Source organism: Kwoniella dendrophila, chromosome 4 (genome assembly GCF_036810415.1).
Source record: "Kwoniella dendrophila CBS 6074 chromosome 4, complete sequence".
In the NCBI taxonomy this organism is placed as follows: domain Eukaryota; kingdom Fungi; phylum Basidiomycota; class Tremellomycetes; order Tremellales; family Cryptococcaceae; genus Kwoniella; species Kwoniella dendrophila.
In genome coordinates this window covers 166,297-189,500 of record NC_089479.1, presented here as the reverse complement: position 1 = coordinate 189,500, position 23,204 = coordinate 166,297, and the positions used below count along the sequence as shown (strand labels likewise).

At 36.0% G+C, this 23,204-nt stretch overlaps 8 protein-coding genes across 8 annotated transcripts; 1 reads left to right on the top strand and 7 right to left on the bottom strand.

The window, feature by feature from the left end:
• Positions 1–501: 501 nt before the first annotated feature.
• Positions 502–4,558, bottom strand: L201_003205 (uncharacterized protein; the record flags this gene model as incomplete). The annotated part of the gene is made up of 8 exons (XM_066218963.1): positions 502–552; positions 638–1,057; positions 1,176–1,277; positions 1,361–1,558; positions 1,642–1,923; positions 2,043–2,564; positions 2,646–3,744; positions 3,849–4,558. The coding sequence occupies 8 exons, from the start codon at positions 4,556–4,558 to the stop codon at positions 502–504; spliced, it is 3,384 nt and encodes a 1,127-aa protein (XP_066075060.1).
• Positions 4,559–5,016: 458 nt separating this feature from the next.
• On the bottom strand, positions 5,017–5,696 carry L201_003204 (uncharacterized protein; the record flags this gene model as incomplete). The annotated part of the gene is made up of 4 exons (XM_066218962.1): positions 5,017–5,218; positions 5,421–5,503; positions 5,578–5,609; positions 5,666–5,696. 4 exons carry the CDS (start codon positions 5,694–5,696, stop codon positions 5,017–5,019), a joined length of 348 nt encoding a protein of 115 aa, XP_066075059.1.
• A 366-nt stretch (positions 5,697–6,062) lies between these two features.
• L201_003203 (uncharacterized protein) lies at positions 6,063–9,487 on the top strand (the record flags this gene model as incomplete). Its single annotated transcript, XM_066218961.1, has 12 exons — positions 6,063–6,556; positions 6,621–6,754; positions 6,817–6,885; positions 6,962–7,374; positions 7,435–7,558; positions 7,624–7,693; positions 7,751–7,840; positions 7,912–8,167; positions 8,249–8,350; positions 8,447–8,666; positions 8,746–8,921; positions 9,014–9,487. The coding sequence occupies 12 exons, from the start codon at positions 6,063–6,065 to the stop codon at positions 9,485–9,487; spliced, it is 2,622 nt and encodes an 873-aa protein (XP_066075058.1).
• A 241-nt stretch (positions 9,488–9,728) lies between these two features.
• Positions 9,729–10,601, bottom strand: L201_003202 (uncharacterized protein; the record flags this gene model as incomplete). Its single annotated transcript, XM_066218960.1, has 1 exon — positions 9,729–10,601. One exon carries the CDS (start codon positions 10,599–10,601, stop codon positions 9,729–9,731), a length of 873 nt encoding a protein of 290 aa, XP_066075057.1.
• Positions 10,602–11,351: 750 nt separating this feature from the next.
• Positions 11,352–12,542, bottom strand: L201_003201 (uncharacterized protein; the record flags this gene model as incomplete). The annotated part of the gene is made up of 1 exon (XM_066218959.1): positions 11,352–12,542. One exon carries the CDS (start codon positions 12,540–12,542, stop codon positions 11,352–11,354), a length of 1,191 nt encoding a protein of 396 aa, XP_066075056.1.
• A 1,132-nt stretch (positions 12,543–13,674) lies between these two features.
• L201_003200 (uncharacterized protein) lies at positions 13,675–15,567 on the bottom strand (the record flags this gene model as incomplete). Its single annotated transcript, XM_066218958.1, has 10 exons — positions 13,675–13,771; positions 13,832–13,964; positions 14,036–14,165; positions 14,228–14,309; positions 14,378–14,537; positions 14,606–14,679; positions 14,800–14,956; positions 15,071–15,127; positions 15,206–15,270; positions 15,377–15,567. 10 exons carry the CDS (start codon positions 15,565–15,567, stop codon positions 13,675–13,677), a joined length of 1,146 nt encoding a protein of 381 aa, XP_066075055.1.
• A 758-nt stretch (positions 15,568–16,325) lies between these two features.
• L201_003199 (uncharacterized protein) lies at positions 16,326–20,034 on the bottom strand (the record flags this gene model as incomplete). Its single annotated transcript, XM_066218957.1, has 4 exons — positions 16,326–18,203; positions 18,280–19,343; positions 19,496–19,653; positions 19,724–20,034. 4 exons carry the CDS (start codon positions 20,032–20,034, stop codon positions 16,326–16,328), a joined length of 3,411 nt encoding a protein of 1,136 aa, XP_066075054.1.
• Positions 20,035–20,890: 856 nt separating this feature from the next.
• L201_003198 (uncharacterized protein) lies at positions 20,891–22,197 on the bottom strand (the record flags this gene model as incomplete). The annotated part of the gene is made up of 8 exons (XM_066218956.1): positions 20,891–20,955; positions 21,026–21,166; positions 21,233–21,316; positions 21,406–21,528; positions 21,613–21,686; positions 21,752–21,810; positions 21,907–21,977; positions 22,059–22,197. The coding sequence occupies 8 exons, from the start codon at positions 22,195–22,197 to the stop codon at positions 20,891–20,893; spliced, it is 756 nt and encodes a 251-aa protein (XP_066075053.1).
• Between the last annotated feature and the right edge of the window lie 1,007 nt (positions 22,198–23,204).

Below are 23,204 nucleotides of genomic sequence, written 5' to 3'. Positions count from 1 at the left end.
GCATTTGGTCCTCGGTATTTTCCTTTTTTGAGAGACCACCTCTTCTAATCTGGCTTCAGCTATTTCATGGATCTACATATATGTACATCATCGTGTCCGTTCATCTTTTTCTGTCCTCATATAATTTTCGAAAGAATCCTTTTGATCGGTATATTGTATCGTATTTTTATTTTACTTTGATAAAACCCCTAGAAAATGTTGTATAATTATTCGATCCAAACGATGCATTTTCTTCTCATGATCAGCAATGATGCGTTCTATGCATTATTTTGAATCAGCAATGGCTACAGTGCTGTATGGTCGCTCCGTTCTGGACGGAGTACAATTACATGTAGACCCAGTAGCAATGATGAAAATGTTATTCATTATATTCATCTATATATCAACATAAATAAATCCAACCGGAAAGGAATCTAAGAAAAAGACAGAAAACATAAAATCATGTTCTTCACATTCTAGCATTATGTACATAATCATATCATTATCGTTCCAATTAAAAATCTAGAAGACATCTTCTGCCATTGGACAATCTACTGTATCGTGATCATAACTCTATTATTGAATCAAAAAACATGTATTAGCACGTTTTGTTCTTTTTCATTGGTAATCCATGATAATTTGAAGTTTTATTACTTACTTCACAATCAGCACACCATTTTCTATTATTTTTATTTGTAGTCCTCTTTTCACTTGGTGAAATATCATCATTATCATTATTGTTATTTATAGACATCATATTTCCTGCGAAGACAGGACAAGCATCTAAATCATGTGGACCTTCACATAATTCACATCTATCATCTGAAGATGATAATAGTAATTCATCATTTATTGTATTTGCAGTAGCAGTTGAAGATGATCTAGTATGAGAACTATTCGAATGATCACTTGGTCCATTTGATAATTTATTTTGTCTTGTAGTAATTGACGATGATGAAGAAGCAGAACGTAATCTTTCAACTTCACGTTCTAAATTGGATGCTCTAGTTTCTAATTCATCTTCTCGATATATTTTGGCTTCTATCAATGATTCTAATTCTGCTACTTCTCTATTAAGCTGATTGTTCATAAACAAGATAAGATCAGCTTAATTTCTCTCTTTCAAGTATTTTTCCTGGATGTCGAAAAAAAACAGAGTATAGAAAAGCTGATGAAAATCTATGATGACAACTTACTTCTTTTATAGTAGTTTTAGCATCTAACAATTCTTTTTGGTCTACTCCACTTCCGTTTCCAGTTTGACCATCTGCAGCAGTCTCTTCAAGTAACTTAATTTCCTGTATAATGGAAACATATATATATATATCAATCATACTGTAATAACGAAAGCATGAATATGAAATCTGTATTATTGACTTACCTCTTTAAGTAATCCAACTTCCTCTTTTAGACTTTCTAATTGTTCTTTTAATTCAGAATTTTCAGCAGATAATTCTTGGATTATATGTTGGAAACCTCTAATTTTCTTATCTGCATCTTCCATTGATCCAGTTGATAATCTTGATTTACGTTCTTGTGGTAAATTGTTCTCAATAGACGAAGCAGCTGCTGTTTTGAGCTATTGTCATATACCAAATGGGATTCATCAACATGATGGAGGATATGGAAAGAAGCGATACCCTTGGGTTCGGGAAAACTTACGCTTGTGATTTCGGTTTCTAAACTAGAAATTTTAGCTTCCAAATCGCTTTTAATACTTTCAAGGTCATTAAGTCTTTCAACAATTTCAATGACTTTGTGTTCTGCTCCTTCAGCTCTAATCTCACTTTCACCAAGTTTGGTTCTAGTTTCTTTGAGTTGATCTTCAACTTCGCCTGCAGAGACAAGTTTGGCTTTAAGATCTTTGATCTCGTCTTTAGCAGTAGATAAAGCTTTTTCAGTGGCATTAGCAGTTTGTAAAGCTGAACGCATTGATGCGGCTTCCTGTATAATTGAAAAGTCAAATGATCATTAGCATTGAAAAAAATAAAAAAAGAACGGAGAATCTCCTATCTAGCAAAGATAGTGGAGATGATAGTATGTGAAAAAAAAAAAATACTCACACTAGCTTCACCTCTTAATGACTCAATTTCAGATCTTTCATTTTCCAAAGTCAATTGATTTTCTTTTAAAGCAGTTTCCAATTCTAATATTCTTGATTTTGATGAAACGATTTGTTGATTTAATGATTTAATATCATTTTTTAGATTTTGTATATTATCTTTTTGTAAAAATTCAGAATCTTTAAATTTACTTAATTTTAATTTAAATGATTCAGATTCATTTTCTAATTGTGTTCTTAAATCATCTAATTCTTCTTCTAAAATTGATATTTTATTTTGTTGATGTTTAACTTGTAAATTTAAAGTTTCATTATCAATTTCTGCTGCCGTTTCTGCATCTTTCCTATTCTCACCACCACCACCATTTGAATTATCATTTGTATTACTACTATTTAACAATAATTGTTCTTTTTCTTCTCTTGCTTTAGATAATTTATCATCTAAAACTCGATTTCGATCTTCCAATTCCCTTAATTTCTCTTCCAGTTCATATTGTTTGGTCTCGTTTAATGATATCATTTGCTGTAGAAATATAGAATTTATCATTAGTTTGCATGTCCTCTGCACATGTCACAAATGTAGATCAAACGCAAAATGACCCACCTGTCCTGCATTAGTCAACTCATCAACTAAAGCTTTCATCTCAGCAGCTTCAATTTCAGCATTTTCAGCTCTTTCAATCATTTTTTTAACTTCTTGTTTTTTGGATTCCATACCGGCAGATAATTCAGCTTCATTTCTTTCCATGATCAATTTGATCTCTTTCTTCAAATCGTTTAATTCTTTTTCTTTCTCTTTTAATTCTTCTTGTGTTGATGTATTTGCTAATTGTAATTCTTCAGCTAATTTTGATGCGTCATTGGCATCAGCTAGTTGTGATCTTAATGAATTGGCTTCTTCTCTCGATTCTGTTATTTGATTTTGTAAATCTTCTAATTGTGTTAAATCTGAAGCGGCTTCAGCAACTTGTTTTATATCTTCTTCTAATTCTGCATTTCTTCTTTTCAACTCTCTTATTTCTTCTTCATACGATTCAATTTGTTTTTCAGCCATTAATTTATTTATATTACTTGGACTAGGTGGTGGTGGCATATCATGTATATGATGTATATTACTTGCTCTAGGACCTCCTGCTCTATTAGGTCTGGGTGTTACTAGACTTGCTCCCCCTATACTTTGTCTACCTGTTCTAGCTGGTGTTATACCTGCTCCACCTGCTCCACCCATGGATATCCTAGATGGTTTAGGTGTAGTTGTCGTACTTGCTCCTAAACCTTTTACAGAAGCGTTAAGAGTTCCGGCTCTTGCAGAATCAAGTTGTTTAGCTGTCATTCCAACATATCTACTCGCTCTAGATCCAGCCGTTATTTTATTAGCGCTTGTACTAGTTCCTAAAGCTGTTCTTGTCGGTAATGGTTCATCATCGTCATTTAGTAAGGTAGTACGTCGAACTGAAGAAGATACAGTCCTTGCGGTCCTTCCAGGTGTTGTGGTTGATTCTCGTAATGTCCGATCAAATGAAGGTGTAGCTCGACCTGATGGTGTCGCTCGACCATGAAGGGAGAATGAGGCGGATGAAGAGGCAAGAGAACGATGAGACGAAGCTACAGAAGAAGGTCGAGATGGCCCAGCCGTTGGTGGTGAGAGTTTTGTAGCTATTACAAAGATACCACATAATGGTGGACAGGTAAAGTATGAGTTGCTAAAAAGGGTACAACAGTTAGCTTTTGTACATCAGGAGCAGTTTGTTCAGAAGTGTGTACAGAAAGAGCAGGACCATGAAGAATGAGAAATCCGTTTACTTACCCATCAACTGTACCGTCATTTTTACCTTTACCTGCAAATCCACCTTCTAATTCTACACCTGCCCAAACGCCTTCTTTGAATGAAGTCGGACCTAAAAACCGTAAAGTACCTTCATAACCCATTGAATTGATTCTAACTTTTTCACCTACAGTTGGAGTCCATTTTGTCGTATCGTGTGCATTTGAAGCTCTTGACTCTGGTCTTCGACTTGAACTCGCAAAAGGTGTGGTTGATGTGGTTGAAGAGGCCATTGAAGTTCTTCTGGGTGTAAATGGATTAGCTCCTGATGTTGTTCCAGATAAAGATGGTCTACCAATTCCAGTTCTTGAAACACTTCTTGATGATGCCGCTGCTGAAGGTGTATTTTGACCATAGCCCAAACCTACTCCAGCAGGTGTTTTAGGTCTTATGCCAGGTGTACGAGGTGCAGATAAATTAGATCCTGATCCTGAAGTTGATACACCTAATAAAGAAGGTGATGCTGGACTACCAACATCACCACTGTTGCCATTCCGTAAGCTACTTGGTGGTCTGAATTTCAATGCTTCTTGTAATGCTTTATCCATAACTTCGTCAGAAGTGGATGAAGTGGATACATGTCCAGGTCCAAGTGATGATCTAGGTCTTCGTCCTGTAGGTGTAGGTATTCCAGTTGATGTTGGTGTTGACGTTCTTCCTGGTGTCGATAAAGTTGGTAGTCGGGATGACATCTTGAAGGTATTTTGTCGAGCTGTTGTTAGCTCTATGTAAGGACTACTCTATTATGCTGACGATCGGTATGTTTGGTGTATCTAGATATGTGATGATCAAAACATATATATCTACAAAATCAACTTTCAAACAAAGTCATCATTGATTGTTTGTGCGCGCGTCCGAAGCTGATCGCGTGGACAAGGGTTTTTGCAAGCAATTACGTAACTAGATTGCGATGGCATTAGGCTTCTCATATATATCATATATATACTGTAGAGTAATTTGTAGTAATGCATTTAAGTTATGTCAGTACGTTGATGGATAGCACAAGATAAGCAGATGACAATGCTTTGAACAGCATGCAATTAGGGTTCACGGTGCAGGAGGGACAAATCATACAAGGTCAGGGACCAGTACATAGTAATGTCTGTATCAAAAATGTGTTGTTTTCGTAGAGATCATTCGAATGATTATATTATACCAATTTCTGCGAACTACCTTCTCTTTCCTCTATACTTTTCATAGTTCTTTCACTACATTCCCACAAATCTTTCATTAATCCTCCACAATTTTCACTTATTATCTCATCAGACTGTGAAGCATGTTTATCTAAACATTGTCTATATGTAAATATCTGTTCTGAGCATGAACTTTTGAGTTCAGCGAGATGAGGTACGCTATAATAGAAAAACGTCGAAAGTCAATTTAGCATTATAGAATAGACAGAAGTCAAAGAGTATAGGGAATGATATCACGAGAGATAGAGTTGATTGATGTCAAGTAAGAGGGTTTCAAATATCGTTCAATCCAAGACAGGCAGGACAAAGTGTATTATCATCTTGAAACAAGATGGATACCAGATAGCACAAAGAAACATACCTTGCGTCAGCACATGCAGCTAAAGCCTTACCCTCTGGTCTACATATCGTATTCCAATCTTCCGCCTGATTCTTCAATACACACTGTGATCTAGTCATCAGCCGGTATCACGAATCTCGAATGAAGGTAATATCTATTCCATCTCAAGCTTACTTACCTCTTGGTATTTTGCCATTTGTTCAGCACATTCTGCGTAAGATTAGCACTATCCATGTAAGCATGATAATAACGAGTAAAATACTCACTTGAAGCTACTAAATTATACGATAAATCCATTTTGCTTTCTTCTCTTCTTGCTTGCTCTGCCTTCAATAACTTTGGAGAGTTTTGTACAATTGATGGGCAATCAATCTTGGGGTGAATATGCGATTATCTTTACTAAAAACATGTAAAAAAATCGAAAACATTCCTCAAAAAACATCTGTCTTCGATGACATCGTTTGTTCCGTCGGAAACAACGTCCCGCAACCCGCAACTGTTTACGTAACTACAGAAACCCTTAACTACCGCGCCTGACTTTGTTTTGGGTAGAATCAATAAAGAAAAGTAAACATCTACATCGTTCAACTATCTTCTCATACCTTGTCTAATTATATACCTTTTTCTTGTTCTAACCTTATCCTTTTAACAACATTATTCATCATGGATGCTCATGCAAGGTCAAGAATGCCTCCTCCACATCAAACACCCAAGTTATCTTCCAGGTCAACACCGTTAGTGCCTAAAACACCATCACATATGAAGTCTCCTCCATTAACAACATCACATAATGGTAATACACCTCACCATACATCCGGGTCTATTTCACACGTATTATCACCTAAAGAAGGTGGTGGATCAACCAGACTTAAAATCAAATCAGCTACTACACCTGAAGCGAAATCTAGATTATTAGTTAAACCAATACCAGCTGGAGTTAAAGCTCAAATGCAACGTAATAGCAATAATGAATTATTGGCTACACCTTCAGTCAGATTAGTAAATAGGGCAAAGACGCCAAACTATGAGCCCACTTTAGCAGATGAAGGTTGGATGTCAGCTGATTCTCACCAAGTCAACTCAAATCCTACAATGATGGATTTCGACGACTACGAAAATGAAATGGCAGAAACTGAAGCTGTATTGGTATCTGTCAGGTGAGTTGACCGTACTGGCAATCAGTTCTCCAAACCAACTCGCTGATGCTGATATATTGTTCAGAGTACGACCTCCTAATCCTGTAGAGCTACGATCCGATGCTGGATGTGTATGGACCATGCCCGAACACGATCAACATTTGCTTAAACTCGCAAAGGGCACTGAAGGTACGAGAGAAGATAGAGATTGGATATTTGGTGAGTCGAAAACAGTTTATGTGTTTCATCTCTGACTGTGTGCTGACTTTGTTATCTCTTAGACCGTATCCTTCCACCTCATTCAGATAATGGGAGAGTTTATGGTACATCAGCTCGAAGACATGTAAGATGTAAGTAATACCTTCCTTTGCAAATTAAGCCTTGATTGTATATTCTAATTGAGGTTTGTGTCAATTATCACTTTAGCCGCTATGGAGGGATACAATGCAGTAATATTCGCATATGGACAAACAGCTTCAGGTAAAACACATACTTTATCTGGTTCTTCATCTGAACCAGGTATAATACCATTATCAATTACAGATTTATTTTCACAAATTCGTTCAACACCAGATAGAGAATTTTTATTAAGAGCATCATACTTAGAATTATACAATGAGACTATTATTGATCTTTTATCTCCTTCTGGTTCATCTACAGGAGCAGAATTACATTTAAGTGAAGGTAAAAAAGGTGTAATCATAAATGGTTTAACTGAAATCGCTGTAAGATCAGAATTAGATGTTAAAAGATTATTAAGATCAGGTGAAGATAGAAGAAAAGTTGGTGCAACAGATTGGAATTCTAGATCCTCAAGAAGTCATTGTGTTTTTCGTATTGTTAGTATTTCGTCCTTTTTCTATTGGGTTGGACGCTAACTGATCATGGTATAATACCAGACCATCGAATCTAGAAGTAGAAATTCAGCTGTAGAAGAACCTCCAATAGGAGCTAGAACTCCAGGTGGTAGACTTAAGACTGCAGGCGATAAAATGACTAGAATTAGTACTTTGTCTATCATTGGTAAGCCAGTCAACGGATAAATCGTTATGATCCTTTCTTACATAGCTGACATCCCCTTGAAACAGATTTGGCTGGTTCAGAAAAACATACATCATCGAAAGAGCGAAATGCAGAAGGTAAACATATTAATCAATCGTAAGCCTCTGCGTTTCTTCTGTTCAGTATTGTGAGCTCAACTAACATCAATGATAGGCTGTTAACCCTGAAATTGGTTATCTCTAAGCTTGCTGATTTGGCATCAAAGAGGAATGTCACCCATGTACCATATAGAGACAGTAAACTGTAAGTAGTTTGAGTCAAATTAACTCTCTTCGTGATTCTCCTGGATGTTCCCGCTTATATCATGCAAATAGTACTCGATTGTTACAGAATTCTCTTTCTGGTGATGCCCTTATTTCGGTCATTTGTACGGTTTCACCCTCTCATCTGAACTTGGCAGAATCCATCTCGACTCTTGCTTTCGCTCAAGGGTTAAAGAGAGTAGTATTGAAAGCTCAAAAGAAGGAAGTCGTTGATCCCCAAGCTTTGATTCAACAATATCAAAATGAAATCGCTGAATTACGTGCACAACTGTTGGAGAAGGAGACCGTTGGAGGTAATAAGAACGAGGTCAGTATCGCTTCTATAACTCTTCCTGAGGGAGACAATGTGACAGAAAAGGTTTTGCTAAATTGGTGATCACAATTCTAGCGAGAGAAAAACGAAGCTATGGAAAAGAGGTTGAACGAACTTAAGAGTATGATTTTGACTTCGGTCACTGTCAATTCTCCAGACATGAATGACAATACAGCTGTAAGTCACTTTGATAGTACTCCTTATCTGGGTTTTCCATCTCGCTCAATCTGTACTGGTGGCAGACAAGCTAATTTCCCAACCTTTATCTTACAGATGGTCCCTCCAAGTCCAGCTAAAATGAAATACCCTAAACTGGAATATGATAGACCATCTGCAGAACTACTGGAAGAATTGCATGCTGAACAACTTCATAGAGCCGAATTAGAAGATGAAGTAGCTAGATTAAAAGCTGAATTGGCTACAAGACCTATTGAACCGAACAAAGAAATCGTTACTTTGAGAAATGAAGTAGCTGAATTAAGGCTGATTGCTGGTAAGTTCCTGCTTCTCACCTCAAAAATATAACTTGCTCCTTGACTGAATATGCTGACAAAACTTGCTATGGTTTGTAGATGATTACGAAAGACATTTACTTGAACCATCCAGAAAAGTTAGAGCAGATGTTGAAAAAGAATTTAATGATAAGATGAAAAATCTTGAAAACCAATTAGACAGTAAGAAAATTTGGGCAAATAGATTAGATGAAAATGTTAGATTCATTACACAGGAGAATAAAGCTTTAGAGATGGTAAGTAGAGTGTATCTCACCTATACTTCGCATAATTGCTTTCAGTATTCAAGTACTAATTCGGATTTACTTATTTTATATATGATTTACAGAGATGTAAAGAAGCCGAATCAAAAGTAACTCAAATAATAGAATTTATAAATTTAGCTTTATCACCTTCTAATTCTAATGATCATTCAGGTTTATTACCAATCTCAGAAGAAGAATCAGATTACGCCTCTTCCACACCACCAATATTCAATATCAATCAATCAGATGAATTACCTGCTTTGGTAGTTACGGATGATTTCTCACCATCACCTTTAATGATGGGTAATAATGGAAAATCAACATTAACTTTATCAGCATCAAAAATGAGAGCAACTTTTTCACAAATGGATTTAGCTAATTTTAATGATAAATTTGGTACTTTATCGATGTCAGGTAGAGGTAATAATAATAATGGCTTAATTAATAAACAACAGCATAATAGAGGTTTAGGTATAAGTAATCATAAAATGTTAAGAGAAGAAAGTAATTTTGCTTTAGCTGAAATTGCTGCCGGGGATGATGATGAGTATTATTAGAACCTCAATAAGAAGTCAAGTAAAGGTTTATCTTATGTTCAGCCGGTACCCACTGTAGATAGGATCACTCTGTGTGACAGAGTCTACTTGTCATTTCGTATTCTGCTTCCTGCCCTCTATCGTTGCTTGTATTTACGATTTTTACGTTTCTTCTCCTTAATTTCGTTAACAAAATGTTTGTATGCATATGGATAATCAACAGTGATATAGCTTATAAGCAAAAAGCCTTACAGCACAAATTTCAACAAGCTGGATAATTATATAATATCGGAGGACCAAATGTAGGACACCTAAGTGGAACAGGACGATTTTTTTCGTATATACAGGGATAAGGTGCATTTATACTATCATCTTGATTATCTTTTTCGTGATCTTCTTCTGAAAACAATTGATCTAGGAACGAGGAGTGATCGGATTCAGCATTCGGGCCAGAGGTTGGAGTTGCGTTTCTCATAGAAGATGCTGAGTATATGGGAAGGGATGGTAACGATGAGAAAGCAGGAAGAGGTGAAGCTGTGAATAAGGATGATAATGGTGGTTCTGGTTTTGTAATTTCGGTCATGTACCAATTTGGTTCAGGAGGTGAATGATCTTCTTCAATCTCATTACCATTCTCGTTGTCAATAATATTTTCATCATCTTCTTCATCGTCACTTTTATTTTGGTCATTCTTTATTGTTCGCATTGGTATGAATGGATTAAAACTTTCATCCTCTTCATCGTCTTCTTGACTGTCTTCCGTTTCTGTGTCTGAATTGGTATTTGAAGTGTTATTTGAACCTGTGTCGGAATATGTGTCGGAGTTCGGATTTATATTCGAATCCGATTTGCCATCTGTATCAGATGTAGAGTCTGAATTTTCAGCAACTAAAGTATCATCATCATCATTCTCTGAGTTATTTTCGTTATCGAATTTACGATCGTTGCCAAAATCTCCAAATGCATCTTGGTGTATATCTCCATAATTCAACTCGACAAAGAATTTTGATGCAAAAGTTTTAGGAGATCGTTCGTTAATGGTGTACGTCGAAATAAGAGAAGAGTAAATTATATTATCTTCCTTCGCCCCCAGCGGTGATTTTGGTAGTGTATGTGTACGTGCATATGCCGCCATATTGGATTGTGAAAAAAGGCGCTTGTGCGATATATAGCATTATGCGATCAATTCGCAAGTAAAAATACTATTATATGTAAAACATGTAATGTGTAAAGTGCAATATATATGTTCTCCTGGTGGCCAATCAATACGGTACGTACTGATGAAATAATGATAAGAAGTTAAGGTTGATTGGAGCTCGTCAACCCATCTCGCTTGTACACAAGTATGTAACCCCATATGTATGTGTATGTATGTATGTATGTCATCTGAACAAAGAGGGTTAATCTCGTATATGAATGTATTACGATCTTGCTGAACCTAGTTCTTGTCAGTGTTATTTAAACAAGGAAAAAAAGAGTTTAGGGAAGGGAATAAACTGTTTTGCCTCACGTATTATTAGTGATAATATCCCACCGCTGTCCAGCTTGACAAGGATTTTCAATTTAGTTAGTCAGTGAGGCTCAATTCGAAAGTGAACTGTTCATTACGCAAACTTGCAACTTTTAGTTCTATTCAAATGCATGTCGGAAAACATCGATATAATAGAGAACAGGTTACTTATTTATTCGGTCCAACAAGCCAAAAAAGATAGATAGCAAAATCGAAAAAAAGTCCCAAAAAAACAAAGACGAATATATCAGAAAGACAAGTTACTGTTTATTGATTTACTGGCTACATATACAACAAAATAATCAAACTGGGTATAAAAAGAAGCGACAATCTTAGATACCCATATGTACCATAAGTTAAGCGATAGACTGTCATCTAGATGAATGAAGGTCTTTTAAATGCTCGGATAGGTTTAGGATGATGTAATTTGATTTCACCTGTTGAAGATGAAGTGGATTGAGTGTATTTTTCACCAGATGAAGCTGTTGGAGCTAATGAAATTGGTGAAGGAGAATTATCTTTTACTTGAGCGATAATCCAAGGTGATGAAGGTGAGAAGATATCTTGATGATTATCGTATTTTGAGATTGAAGTTTGAATTGGTGAAACTTCGAATGACGGGTTGAAATTGAGAGCAGATTTAGGTGTAAATGGGAAAGGTGAAGATTGTCTACTAGATTCGTATGTTGAGATGAATATATTTGAATCTGATTCTGAATCTGAGACAGAAGAAATTGGTGATTCTTCAAATATAGGGTTGAAGTTTAGTTTAGATTTGATAGGTGTAAAAGGTAAAGGTGAACATGATGAAGTAGGTGAATAATCTGATGAGAAGATAACATCAGAGTCGGTAGGTGAAGGTGATCTTTCAAAGATCGGATTGAAGTTAAGGGATGATTTTGGTGTAGTGGGTAAAGGTGAAGATGGAGGAGAAAGAATAATATCCTCTTCAGGTTCATCATGATTAAGATCGTACAAATGATCAAAACAATTTTCATCTTCGAATAAGGCATCTTGCCAACCTTGAATAGTTTCTTCCAAGTTAATATATTCAGGTTTGTAAGGTGTTGGAGCGTATAAGATTTGTTGATGTTCATCTTCATCATCACCAATTAAATGTTCAAAACCGGGTGGAGGACCACTAAGTAATTTCTTTGAAGGTTCTAATATTTCTGATAAGTCTGAGGGTGAAGGTGATGAAGGTGATGATAAGATTTCTTCATTAGCCTCAATTTCGATTGATTGTTCAATGGAGGCACCTGAAGAAGATTTTGTAGGTGAAGAAGTAGATATAAAACTGAAATTTGATGTAATTTCATCTTGATATTCTAATAAATCAATAGCTGGAACAATCCAATTAGGAGTACCTTTAACTCGTTTGGACATTCTAGCTCTATTACATCTAATCATTCTATAAGATTGGTAAAATTCCATAATAGGTTCAAAATGAGGTTTGATGAAAGGCTCGTAAATAATATCAAAGATGCATTTGATGATATTGAATAAATATTCAATTGGAAGTAAAACCAAAAGGTTAAAGTATGGGAAGTAATCGACTAAAAACATTTTTTTTTTATCTTGATTTGTTATAGATGATTATGATAGAATCTTTAGGATTTTTAGGATATTCAAGTTCGGTTTCGAATTCAAGTTCAAGTTGAGGATGTTTATGATAATGATTGATATGCAGTACCGTTTGCTGCTTTGCAAAATAGCAAGAAAGTTAAGATAGATAGGTTTATGGGCAATGTGATTTAAGTAGGTTTACAACTTAGAGCAATTTGAAGTATTTGAGCGTTTGTTTGAGCAGTAGGTTTGGGGTTTTGATATAATAACTTTATAACCAGTATAAAGATTTATATCAGTATAATGTATGGTATGGAGAGTGGCGAAGAAAAATAAAAATAAAACGAAGTGTGAAGAAAAGAAAAGAAATGAAGATGAGATGGCGATTTTTGAGGTATTATATACCTTTCAAAGAATGTATGGTATACTATACGATACTATACTACTGTATACTATATAACGCGTAGTGATACTGATACTGTACGGTATTGTATGTACGAATTTCGACTCGAAAAGGACGCGTAAATATAGACATTACTTTTTCTAGGTGAGTGCATTTTGAGAACATTAGTCGTAAGTCATGTTGACCTGTTTTTGCTTTTGCCAAGCAGACCAAGCAGGAAAAGCAGGAAAGAAAAAGAGGTAAGGTTGATAGTATTTCAATTGAAATTAGGGATTAGTTCGATTTTCCTCTTGAAGTTGTTGTAATTGGGATATTATACTGATTCCAGTAAATCGTAAAAGGAATTTAACGATGACGACTACTAAGATTCTAGAATTTTTAGCTTATCAATTCGGTCATCGATTTTCAAAAATTCACCAAAAACCCAAAGGAAAAAATCGAATGTTTCAGATTCGTATTCCAACATTACACTGCTTCTTATCAATTTTCGATTTTTCGAGTCGAACAACTGGGAGTTAATACGATTTACACTTTAACGTTCAGCTGAAATCTTACTTTGTTTACTTGTTTACCTGTCTACATTAGAAAGAAAAAAGAGATAACGCCGTACATACAAAATACTGTAATACCGAATCAATTCACGTGATTCTGTGATTTGTTTGTAATCACACATCATTCTAGAGCGTTATCAGTATACTATAATATGATATAATATTATACAATGATGTGTTATATTTTCTTTTGTGATAATTCAACGGCCACTTTAAATGCGCCTAATAAAGCTGTTAATTGCATTTTCTCGGATCCGCCGACAGATAATCGATGTCTAAGTGAGAAGAGTAATTTTTTAGTGGTTTTCCCCTCTGGAAAGATAGAATATACTGACTCTGTACTACCGAGATGATCCAGTAAATATATCCTACTCTGTTTTGGTAATTCGACTGTATCTAAGAAATCATATGCACCAGCAATGAGATCCTGTAATGCCAGGCCTTTTTCAACTTTCAATGAGGAGATGACTGAAAGGTATGATAAAGCGTGAGTTTTCGGATCGGTTGGTCAAACGGTGAAGTGAGACATGTTGACTCACGCGAGTAACTGGTTCCGAATTCATCAGACATCATACTTTGAACGACTCTTTCTATATCTTTAGGATGTGGATTACCTGTACAATTGTATACTGCCGTTTCATCCACTGTATCATATGCCGCATGACATGCCTGCACGTTTGAGACATGAAAATCAGTTAAACTTTCAGAGGTGCTGCAGAGGAACAGCTTACCTGAAGCACGTTCAATGCTCGTCTCATATCACCTCGCGATAATTTAAGGAGAGCATCACGTCCATCATTAGTCAAATTAACCCTATCATCATCAAAATACATCAGAGGAATCAGCTGTTTTACATTTTCGAGTTAGCTGAGACCACTTACCCTTCTTTCATAACGACCTCATCGACTTTCCTTTGAATCTCTTTTTCAGGTAAAGGTGAAAATCTGAATCTCGTACAACGTGATTGAATAGCAGGTGTGATTTTGTTCACGTAGTTACACAATATACAGAATCGTACATTCTTCGTATGTGTTTCGATAACTATGATAAGCACTTATATGAGCTATTATCATCTCCTGATGATCTAAGAAGAAACCCATCACACTTACCTCTTCTCAAAGCAGATTGTGCAGCTTGAGTCATCATATCAGCTTCATCTAAAATAACTAATTTAAATCCCTTTCTAAATTTTGTTAAAACATAAGTTAAAATCAGCTTGATTTCTACCCACTAATGAGATTATGACGGCTAGTTGTTGTAATATTGATGATTGAAACCAAAAGTAAGAGGTAAACAAACTCACGAAAATAAAACTTTTGTCATTGCGAAATTTTTAATTTGTTCTCTTACTACATCTATACCTCTATCATCTGAAGCATTCAATTCTAAGATATGTTTTTTATATGGTGGACCATATAATCTTCTAGCTAAAGCAAGTACAGTTGATGTTTTACCGGTACCTATCAAAGAATTGAATATTCATCAATTGACCGATCAGTAGTCAGGTAAAGCTCGGATAGTTGAGAAGGAAAAGTAAAGAGGATTGAATACCTGATCAAATTTTATTGACTTACCTGGTGGACCATATAGGAGTAAATGTGGTAATCTACCTGCTTCTATGAACTTTTCAACTATGAAAGGACAACAACAAAATCACTGTTTAGCTATACAAATATAAGGAAAGAAAACCAGATTTGATTGAAACTCACTAGTAGCCGTTATATCCTGATGAGAAACAACTTCATCTAAAGTATTGGGTCTATATTTCTCTACCCTAAATCGTAATACGATCCACCAGTATATCAAAATCAGCTTTTTGCGTCTTCCCTCCATCATCTAATCAAATCCTATTTTGACTTAAGCTCAAGTAAGATACTCACCATGGTAATCCCTCTTTATCATTTAAAGCTCTTATCTCAGCATCACTTAAAATCTTAGGTTCACCATCTCCTCCTTCTTCTCCATTAGCTTTACCTTTTCCTTTAGCATTAGCCATCAAAGCTGCCATTGCATTTGCTGGTTTTGCTGAAGGCACAGGAGCGGGTGGATCGATATCCATTGGTTCGGACATTTTGTAGTTTCTTAACAATTTATCTTTTATACGTTATAGCTGTTCTACTTTAAGCTGTATGACTTGATCTGAAAGATTTTTCGTTTCTTTTGACCAGATCTGAGTGTTACCAATGATGTTATCGTATTTGTATGTTGAATGCAGAACAATGTTAAAGAGAAGAGGTAGTCAAGTGTAATAGCGTGTATGTAACATGTCTCAGAAAGCCATTTGACATTTAATCGACCAAAGTGAACATGACGAAACACCGTCAAAACACGATCGAAAGACGCGTCCAAACAGATAACTCGACTTTATTAGGCGCACAAGAGTGAGCGTTCATCAGAGGCCTATATTTTACAATGGATGGTGACTGGAATAGCAATATATATGCGATATGCATAGAGATCACCCTTCTTTAAAGTACGTAGGCATGTAAGTACAGGACAGGTGTAGAATACAATCCGATGTTGCATCTGACATGAAGAGTGTATTGGGTGACGCTCGATTTAAGAGAGGAGAACACAGTAGACTTGCTCAAGATACATCTCTTTCATTCTTTTTTTTCTTTTCATCATATACAATAGTAATTTCGTTGAATCTCGTATCACTTCGTATTTTATGGATCGTTATTTTTCTTTCTCTCGTTATACACATATACAAAAGATCAATATTCTCTTATCATTTTTCTAGCGATTCGTTTCTCTTCTCTCTTATAGAGAATAGAGGTATCATTTTAGGTGACCAAATTTCTTTCCCAAAAACTAAAAAATCATCGTTCAACGTCCACCAAAAAGATCCAACAAAGCTCTAGTTGTCAATTCTTGTTGTCTTTCATTTGAATTTCGGTATTCATTTTGTTCTCTTAATCTACTTCTTTCACATATTTTACATCTACATTCCCTTAAAAATTTCGTCTTTTCCCAAAATATATCTTTTATAATTGAATTTGTTTTTTCACCTAAATTCCATTCTTGTTGCTTGCTGTCGTCGTTGTTGTCTGTCGATAATGGAATAGGTATGAAGGGCACGCTTTTGATATGCTTCATCATATAATTTCTGATAGCTTGATATGAATTAACTTGATTTGTGATATTGTAAGGATGAAGGGTTTTACCATCTTGATAGAATGACTGAACTGAATCTGATCTTGAGCAAAGCGAATCATCATCTTCTTCTTCTTCTTCTGCTTCTGCATCATCGTCTATCAATAATTCTTCCATAGATTCATCTTCCTTCATTTGGCCTTCACTACCATCGGTTGAGGCTCTGTCAAAAGTGATGAGTGAGGTAGTTTGACCAGTAGCTGTATCTATTACAGTGATAATTTTTTGATTATCTGAAAGTCTTTCCTTCGTAAATGGTTTCTCGATTGGGATGGTTTCGTTCTTTTCTATCGAAGGTTCAACCCATTCTTCCATTTGAGGTGTTATAGGCATCGTACCAATTGTATCATGACTACTCTCTTCACTGCCAGATCGGTCGAAAAGCGATTCAGCTTCCTCTTCTTTTTCTTCTTCGTCTTTTACCATTTTCTCGTTATCTAATACAATACTTTTCGGCTTTTCTGCATTCGGGCCGGTCAATGGTGTGGGTGTAGTAGGTAAAGATGAATTGCTTGTGCTTTCTAAATTCCCGTCTTCACATTTAACCCTTTCTGAATCAAACCGAAGTGATGCTGGTGGCGAAACTTGTCTGGCTGAACGATCAATATGATGAGTCTCAGGTGAAGGTGAGAGTTTCCGTTTCTTTGTAGAAGGTGAACTCTCGTCTGAGTTATCTCTTTGTGAATCTGTGATAGGGAGCTGTTTAGGTGTCCCCTCGATTGTTTCATCTGAGTCTTCATCTGAATCTGGTGTATCTTCTGGTGATTTCCGTTTACCCAATTTAGGTGAACTTTCATCTTGGACCATTTTAGCGGTTCGAGGTGATTCAGCATCTTGAGAAGTCAAAGGTTCTCTATCGTCAGAAGATGGAATCAAATTAATTTCTTTAATACCATAATCTTGCAAATTAGGCGATGATTTTGCTTCTTCTTGGATCAATTCAATTTTTGGTGAAAGTTTCACTTCAGGTGCTGGTTTTTCTTTACTGACGTGTTGAGCAATTGCTGTCAGATCTTGTGTTTGTTTCTGAACATTCTTGATGTAGAGTTGAGGTACCCATAATTCCCAATTATCTAATTTAGTTAAGATATCATTAACACTCAAGGTTTCACAATGTTTTTCAGCTTTTTCATCATCAAACTCAAAATATTCTCTAATTTTCTTGATTAATTGTGTTATAGAATTATCCAATTTGATCCTCAATTTATCATCATATAATTCATCTAAAACGTTCAAAAGACTTGTTGGAGGTAAAAAAGGATCCCCTTTCTCTTTCAAATGATTAGGAGCAAAATCTAAATAACCAACTGAGTCATTGAAAGCTGCATCTGAATCAACATCGATGTGAACAAATCTACCAAATGGATGTTTGGCTTGAGAGGAGATTTTCGCTATTGGAGTATGTATGATATTGTTCATTTCGGGATCTATATTATTGTAACCGTGTAAAACCATTGCGGAGACTTCATCTGAAGGTGAAATCCAAAATCCAAATCGGATACGATCTTCTAACCAGTCATTTATGCATCCCTTTTGGAGCTTATTCTCCCACTGTAATAAGAGCAAAAAGAGAATTATCAGTTATGTAGTCAAAATCGATCAATTAGCAGACAGTCAATGAACCCACCTTTACATTCAATATACCATTTAACAGATCTTCCCCTTCCTCGTCATCATCTGTTTCATCTTCCCATACGACTTGACCGGTTTCTTGAAAACGCAAGATCACTTGTTGCTTTTTCATTAACCATGATCGATACATTTGCTCATGTTCTAAAAGTTCTTCATAAGTTTCTTCGTGTGCAATGAATTCTTCTTCTTCTTCTTCTTCTTCTTCTTCTTCTTCTTCTTCTTCTTCTTCACCCCCATCAGCTTCACCATTCAATCCAGCTAATAATCTCAATCTTTTACATTTTTCCTGAGGAGTTTCAATTTGGTCATGATCCATAAATTTGTATTTTAACTTTTGTTCATGTCCTTGTAGTTGTTCTGCGATATCACATAATTCTAGATATCTCGTATGATGTTTTAACCATTTTTGTTCAATCGCTTTCATACTCATTATCGGTGCTGTATTGATCGAATCGTTGATATATTCTTTAATAAATTGATTGTCTAACCATCTTTCATTAAATCCTTCAACCCTTCCTTGAGGAAGAGATCCTCTTGAACATTCTCTCAAGATCCTTGCAATGCTTCCTAAGATCGTTTTCTGTCTACACGATTTACAAATTGTATCATATTTTGATCGATATTTCCCGTGTTCGTCGATATCTTTGTAGTTCAAATCAAACAGTCCTGTTTCAACGGGTTCCTCGGGTGTATTTGATGGTCCTCGTTTATATCTATTTTGACCCGTGAGTTTCGGTGAAAGGGATTCTATGCCATACTCTTTAAAACATCCAGTACAGTAATGATTATGATGTTTTTCGCAAGTAGGTGTATATCCCAATCTTCCTGTATATCTAAGTCGACGTGGAACAGCAGGATATAAACCTATTCTTGATGGGTGATTCAATCGACAAGCTATACATGTTTGAAGTGTAGTATTTCTAGCTCGATGAAATAAGGTAGGAAATGATGGTGTTGAAGGTGTCAAGCTAGCTGAATCAATGTCTTCTATGGATGAAACATGTGGTCGAGAAGGATCAAGAAGAAGTGTGTATGTCGGCCAGAAAGAATGCGAGTTGACTAATTGCGTATAACAAGCTAACGTCAGCCTGGCTTCGTACATACCCATAAACAAAATCCGTAATCTTGCTATTTATACATGTCTCACTTCAGACAAACCGATTGTAGAAAGCTTCCACAAGAGGCATAGAACCAAAAGACGACCGACATACCCGCATTCTTCCAGCCCATGGATACAGCTCTCAATTTACATAGGAGTATTCTTTGACTTATAGCTAAAGCAATTTCGTGATTTTCAGATCCAACAGCCCAGTATGGTATGAGATGATTACTATCGTATATATTTTCAGTTGCATATGAAAAAATCGAACTATCATGTAGTTCTATGACATCAGCAACATAAATCAAAAATGACCTCAGTGATCGTAAGAAGTGCTTACTGTAAGATGTCAACAGGTAAATGTGCCCAACCTTGTTTATCTTTACCTACACCCAATTTTCTACCGATTTGAGCATGTCGAGAAAATCGGGACGAACGTGGCCTTTTAAACCATCTTATACCGACAGCACCTTCTTGTTCCCTAGTTCTAAGATTTGTTTCTGTTGACTCTTCGGATTGTTTTACAGTTTCATGTCCTTCATCATCCTGTTCTGAGGCTAAGGTCGTAGTGGTTAAGCAAGGTGAAGTGATCAGAATTTGGAGATTTGGTGAACAGTGGGATGGGCCTGGTCTAATCGCACGTTTTGGCATTGGTAATGAAGGTTATCTGTAGTGTATATGTAATGAGAAATTCGAGACAAGGTTTGAGGAAGATGGTAATCTATTTGAGAGTAGATAGATGAAGATTCATCTATTTCGTGGTTTCGCTTTTGATTATTTTGAGTCAGAAAGAAGAAATATTATTAGAAAGAATCATTATATGTTTTGGATATGATGAAACACTTAAACACTTGTATCCCTTAGTTTTACCAGATGGGATAAGGAATGAAGTGGTAGACAAGACAAAGTTGAAAATTATTGAAAAGATGGTCAGTGCATGATCACCTATTGATGTTACAAATATATACATATGAGTTCACCGTACAATGTACACTGTACACTGTACATTGCGCTAAGATAGATAACCGGCGGTGTATGCGGGGTTATGCTGATAAGTTGATTAACCCTTACGTCACCTGCTTATTAGGCTCGCGAACAACTGACATAATGCGTATGCCTAAAACGCCTCTTTTTGCTTATCTCGATTACCCTGTCATCTGGACGCGATTGCTTTTAATGAACTGTATCTTGACTGAAAGGGATAATTCTTGTTTGCAATGCAAGATACTCATAAAGGGCATAGAATTGAGTTCAACACACATCCTCTCAGAACATGATACAGTAATATGCATGAGATATGCTAAAGTCAAGATACAGATTATGAATTGGGAGAAATCGAATTATATATATGTGTGTACTATGGCTTATACGAAACAGTTGAGATTAGGTAACACAATTAAAAAGATTATACGATATGACAGACAGTGTCCTTTTCACGTGCTTTATATGCTGGTATGTTTAGTCTGTTCGGTAAGATGGAGCTTAAGACAAAGGCTGCAAAATACGTCTAGTAACAAGTCCATGACCCGTCAGGTGTACCAGGTTCACCAATGTATTCGTATGGCCATTCGCCTATAGAGTGACAATTTGGGTATGATCAGTGAAAAGGCAAACATATGCGGCAAAGCAGGTGATGACTTACCAGCATCACCGAGACAAGTATCAACCGCGACTAATTGGTAGCCAGCTTGTTGTAACTTCCATACTGAGTTAGGGAGAACTTCAGATGAAGTAGTTTGGATGACGGAATGATCAAGGACAAGGTGAGGGTTGGGGTAGTCATCTAATTTTGGAAGTTGCAAGTTAGCGGTTGTATCCCGATCACAAGGGGAACCGGAAAGTGACTTACTAGCAACTTGCTGTAAGACGTTTTCTGAAAATTGAACGGTGGCACCACTGGCATCTTGAGTATCGTCTGACCAGATGAATACCTCTAAATACCGATAATCACAATGAACACGGATTAGCCAAGTATAGACATAGAAGATAGTATATAGAAGCATAAGTGACGCTATAACTCACTCTTGTAGCCTCTTTGAGCTAAAACATTCAAGACTTGATCGTTGTAACTTCCATAAGGTGGTCTGAAGTATAGTGGTTTCAACCCCAAGATTTTAATGAAAGCATTTTCGACCTTTTCAAGTTCTATCGAGTATTGAAACAACGTAAGAATACTTCCTCAAGACTGACACCAATGGAAATTATGGTTGTATCGGATTGATAACTTACCTTGATGTATTTGATCTTCACTGAGTTTGGTCAAATCAGGGTGTGACCAGGTATGTGAACCTAAAGTGTGACCTCTAAAGGCGAAGTAAGGATATTAGTCTTTTTCATGTTGTGCAATACCGATACCAAGTAGACTCACTGATCGTGCAGAGCTCTAATCTGATCTACTCTATCGTAGATACAAACGTAGTTATTACCCTAAAAAGTAGTATAGTATGTCAGTCTACCTAAGACGTGCCTCTGGGGAGAAGCTGCAATATCTGCTCCGATCTTGAGTGATGAAAACTAACTCACGTTAAGGAAGAAAGTACCTTTTCCACCATTAAGGGCATTAACGACATCTTGCTCGTAATTATATGGCCCGTCTGTAGGATATCGGAAATTAGCAAAACTCAAGGGAATATATATACATAATTGAAAGCAAAGGAGAGGAAAGTGAAACTTACCATCAAAAGTTAAAGCGACTTGACCTTGATTATAACAATTGTTGATGACTTGTAAACCATTTTGTCTAGTTGTTACAGGAGAACCTTTAATAAGCGATAAAGAAGCTATTAAAGCTAGGATAGCTGATTTGGAAAACATTATTGACAAGTATTGTAATTAGACTATATATTTAAGCGATATGATTATATTGTGGTGATGATCGATCTATAAGTAATTTAAGACACTATGATTGATTATATATAAATAAAAAGTCGAAAGTTGTAGAAAATGTATATAACACAAAAGTAGGATGAAGAAGAGATACCAGCATATTATAATGGAAATGTCAGCTATTTATATCTTTGTATTGATGCATGTAGTATCATCTGTACTGATGCAGTACACTACCAGTTGAGTCAACTATACACATGAACATAGTTTCATGCTATTCCCGAAGCGAGTTTGCGTACTTCGACTTAATTTTACATTTGACATACAGTAGTATATCCTCAAGTCGGATCTATTTCTTATAACCCTATCACCTGTGCACTAAGAAGTTTTCATTCTGATCATGATGTTAAACTTTACGTCTTTTCCTATATTTATGGCTAATTTACCCTTACATCTCATGAACATGAACATTTCTAATTCCTCTACTCATAGTCTCTCATGGAATCCCTTCTCCTGACCATCTCGTTTAAACCTACGTATATCTCTAAGATAAAAGGCGGTGTTGTAATATTGGAATTAAGGTCAAAATGGTACCTCTGAAGCATCAAGGGGCAATAGAATCCCAACAAAGAGGGGAGGCAAAAAGAGTCTTTAAGCGGTGTCTAAACGAACATGATGATTTTATTTTTTTGTTTTACACAAGAAATTGAACCAAGCATAAGCAGAAGTCGTCATGCGTTTCGGTATCAACCGGGTACAGCTATGATGAAACCCTGCTAAGCTAAAGATTTAAAGCTAAGGAAGATAGCCGTACCTTTAAAAGGTGTCGTCATATATTACAGAGAAAATAACTTTTCGGGTTCAACCGTTTTTCGGCATCTATTTCTGTATATCACCATTTGCTATAACTTATTGACGTTAAATGAGTTCCATGGTATTCCTGTAGCTAAACTAGCAATTCCTTTACACCTCCTGGCAGAGAGTTTAGTGTACTG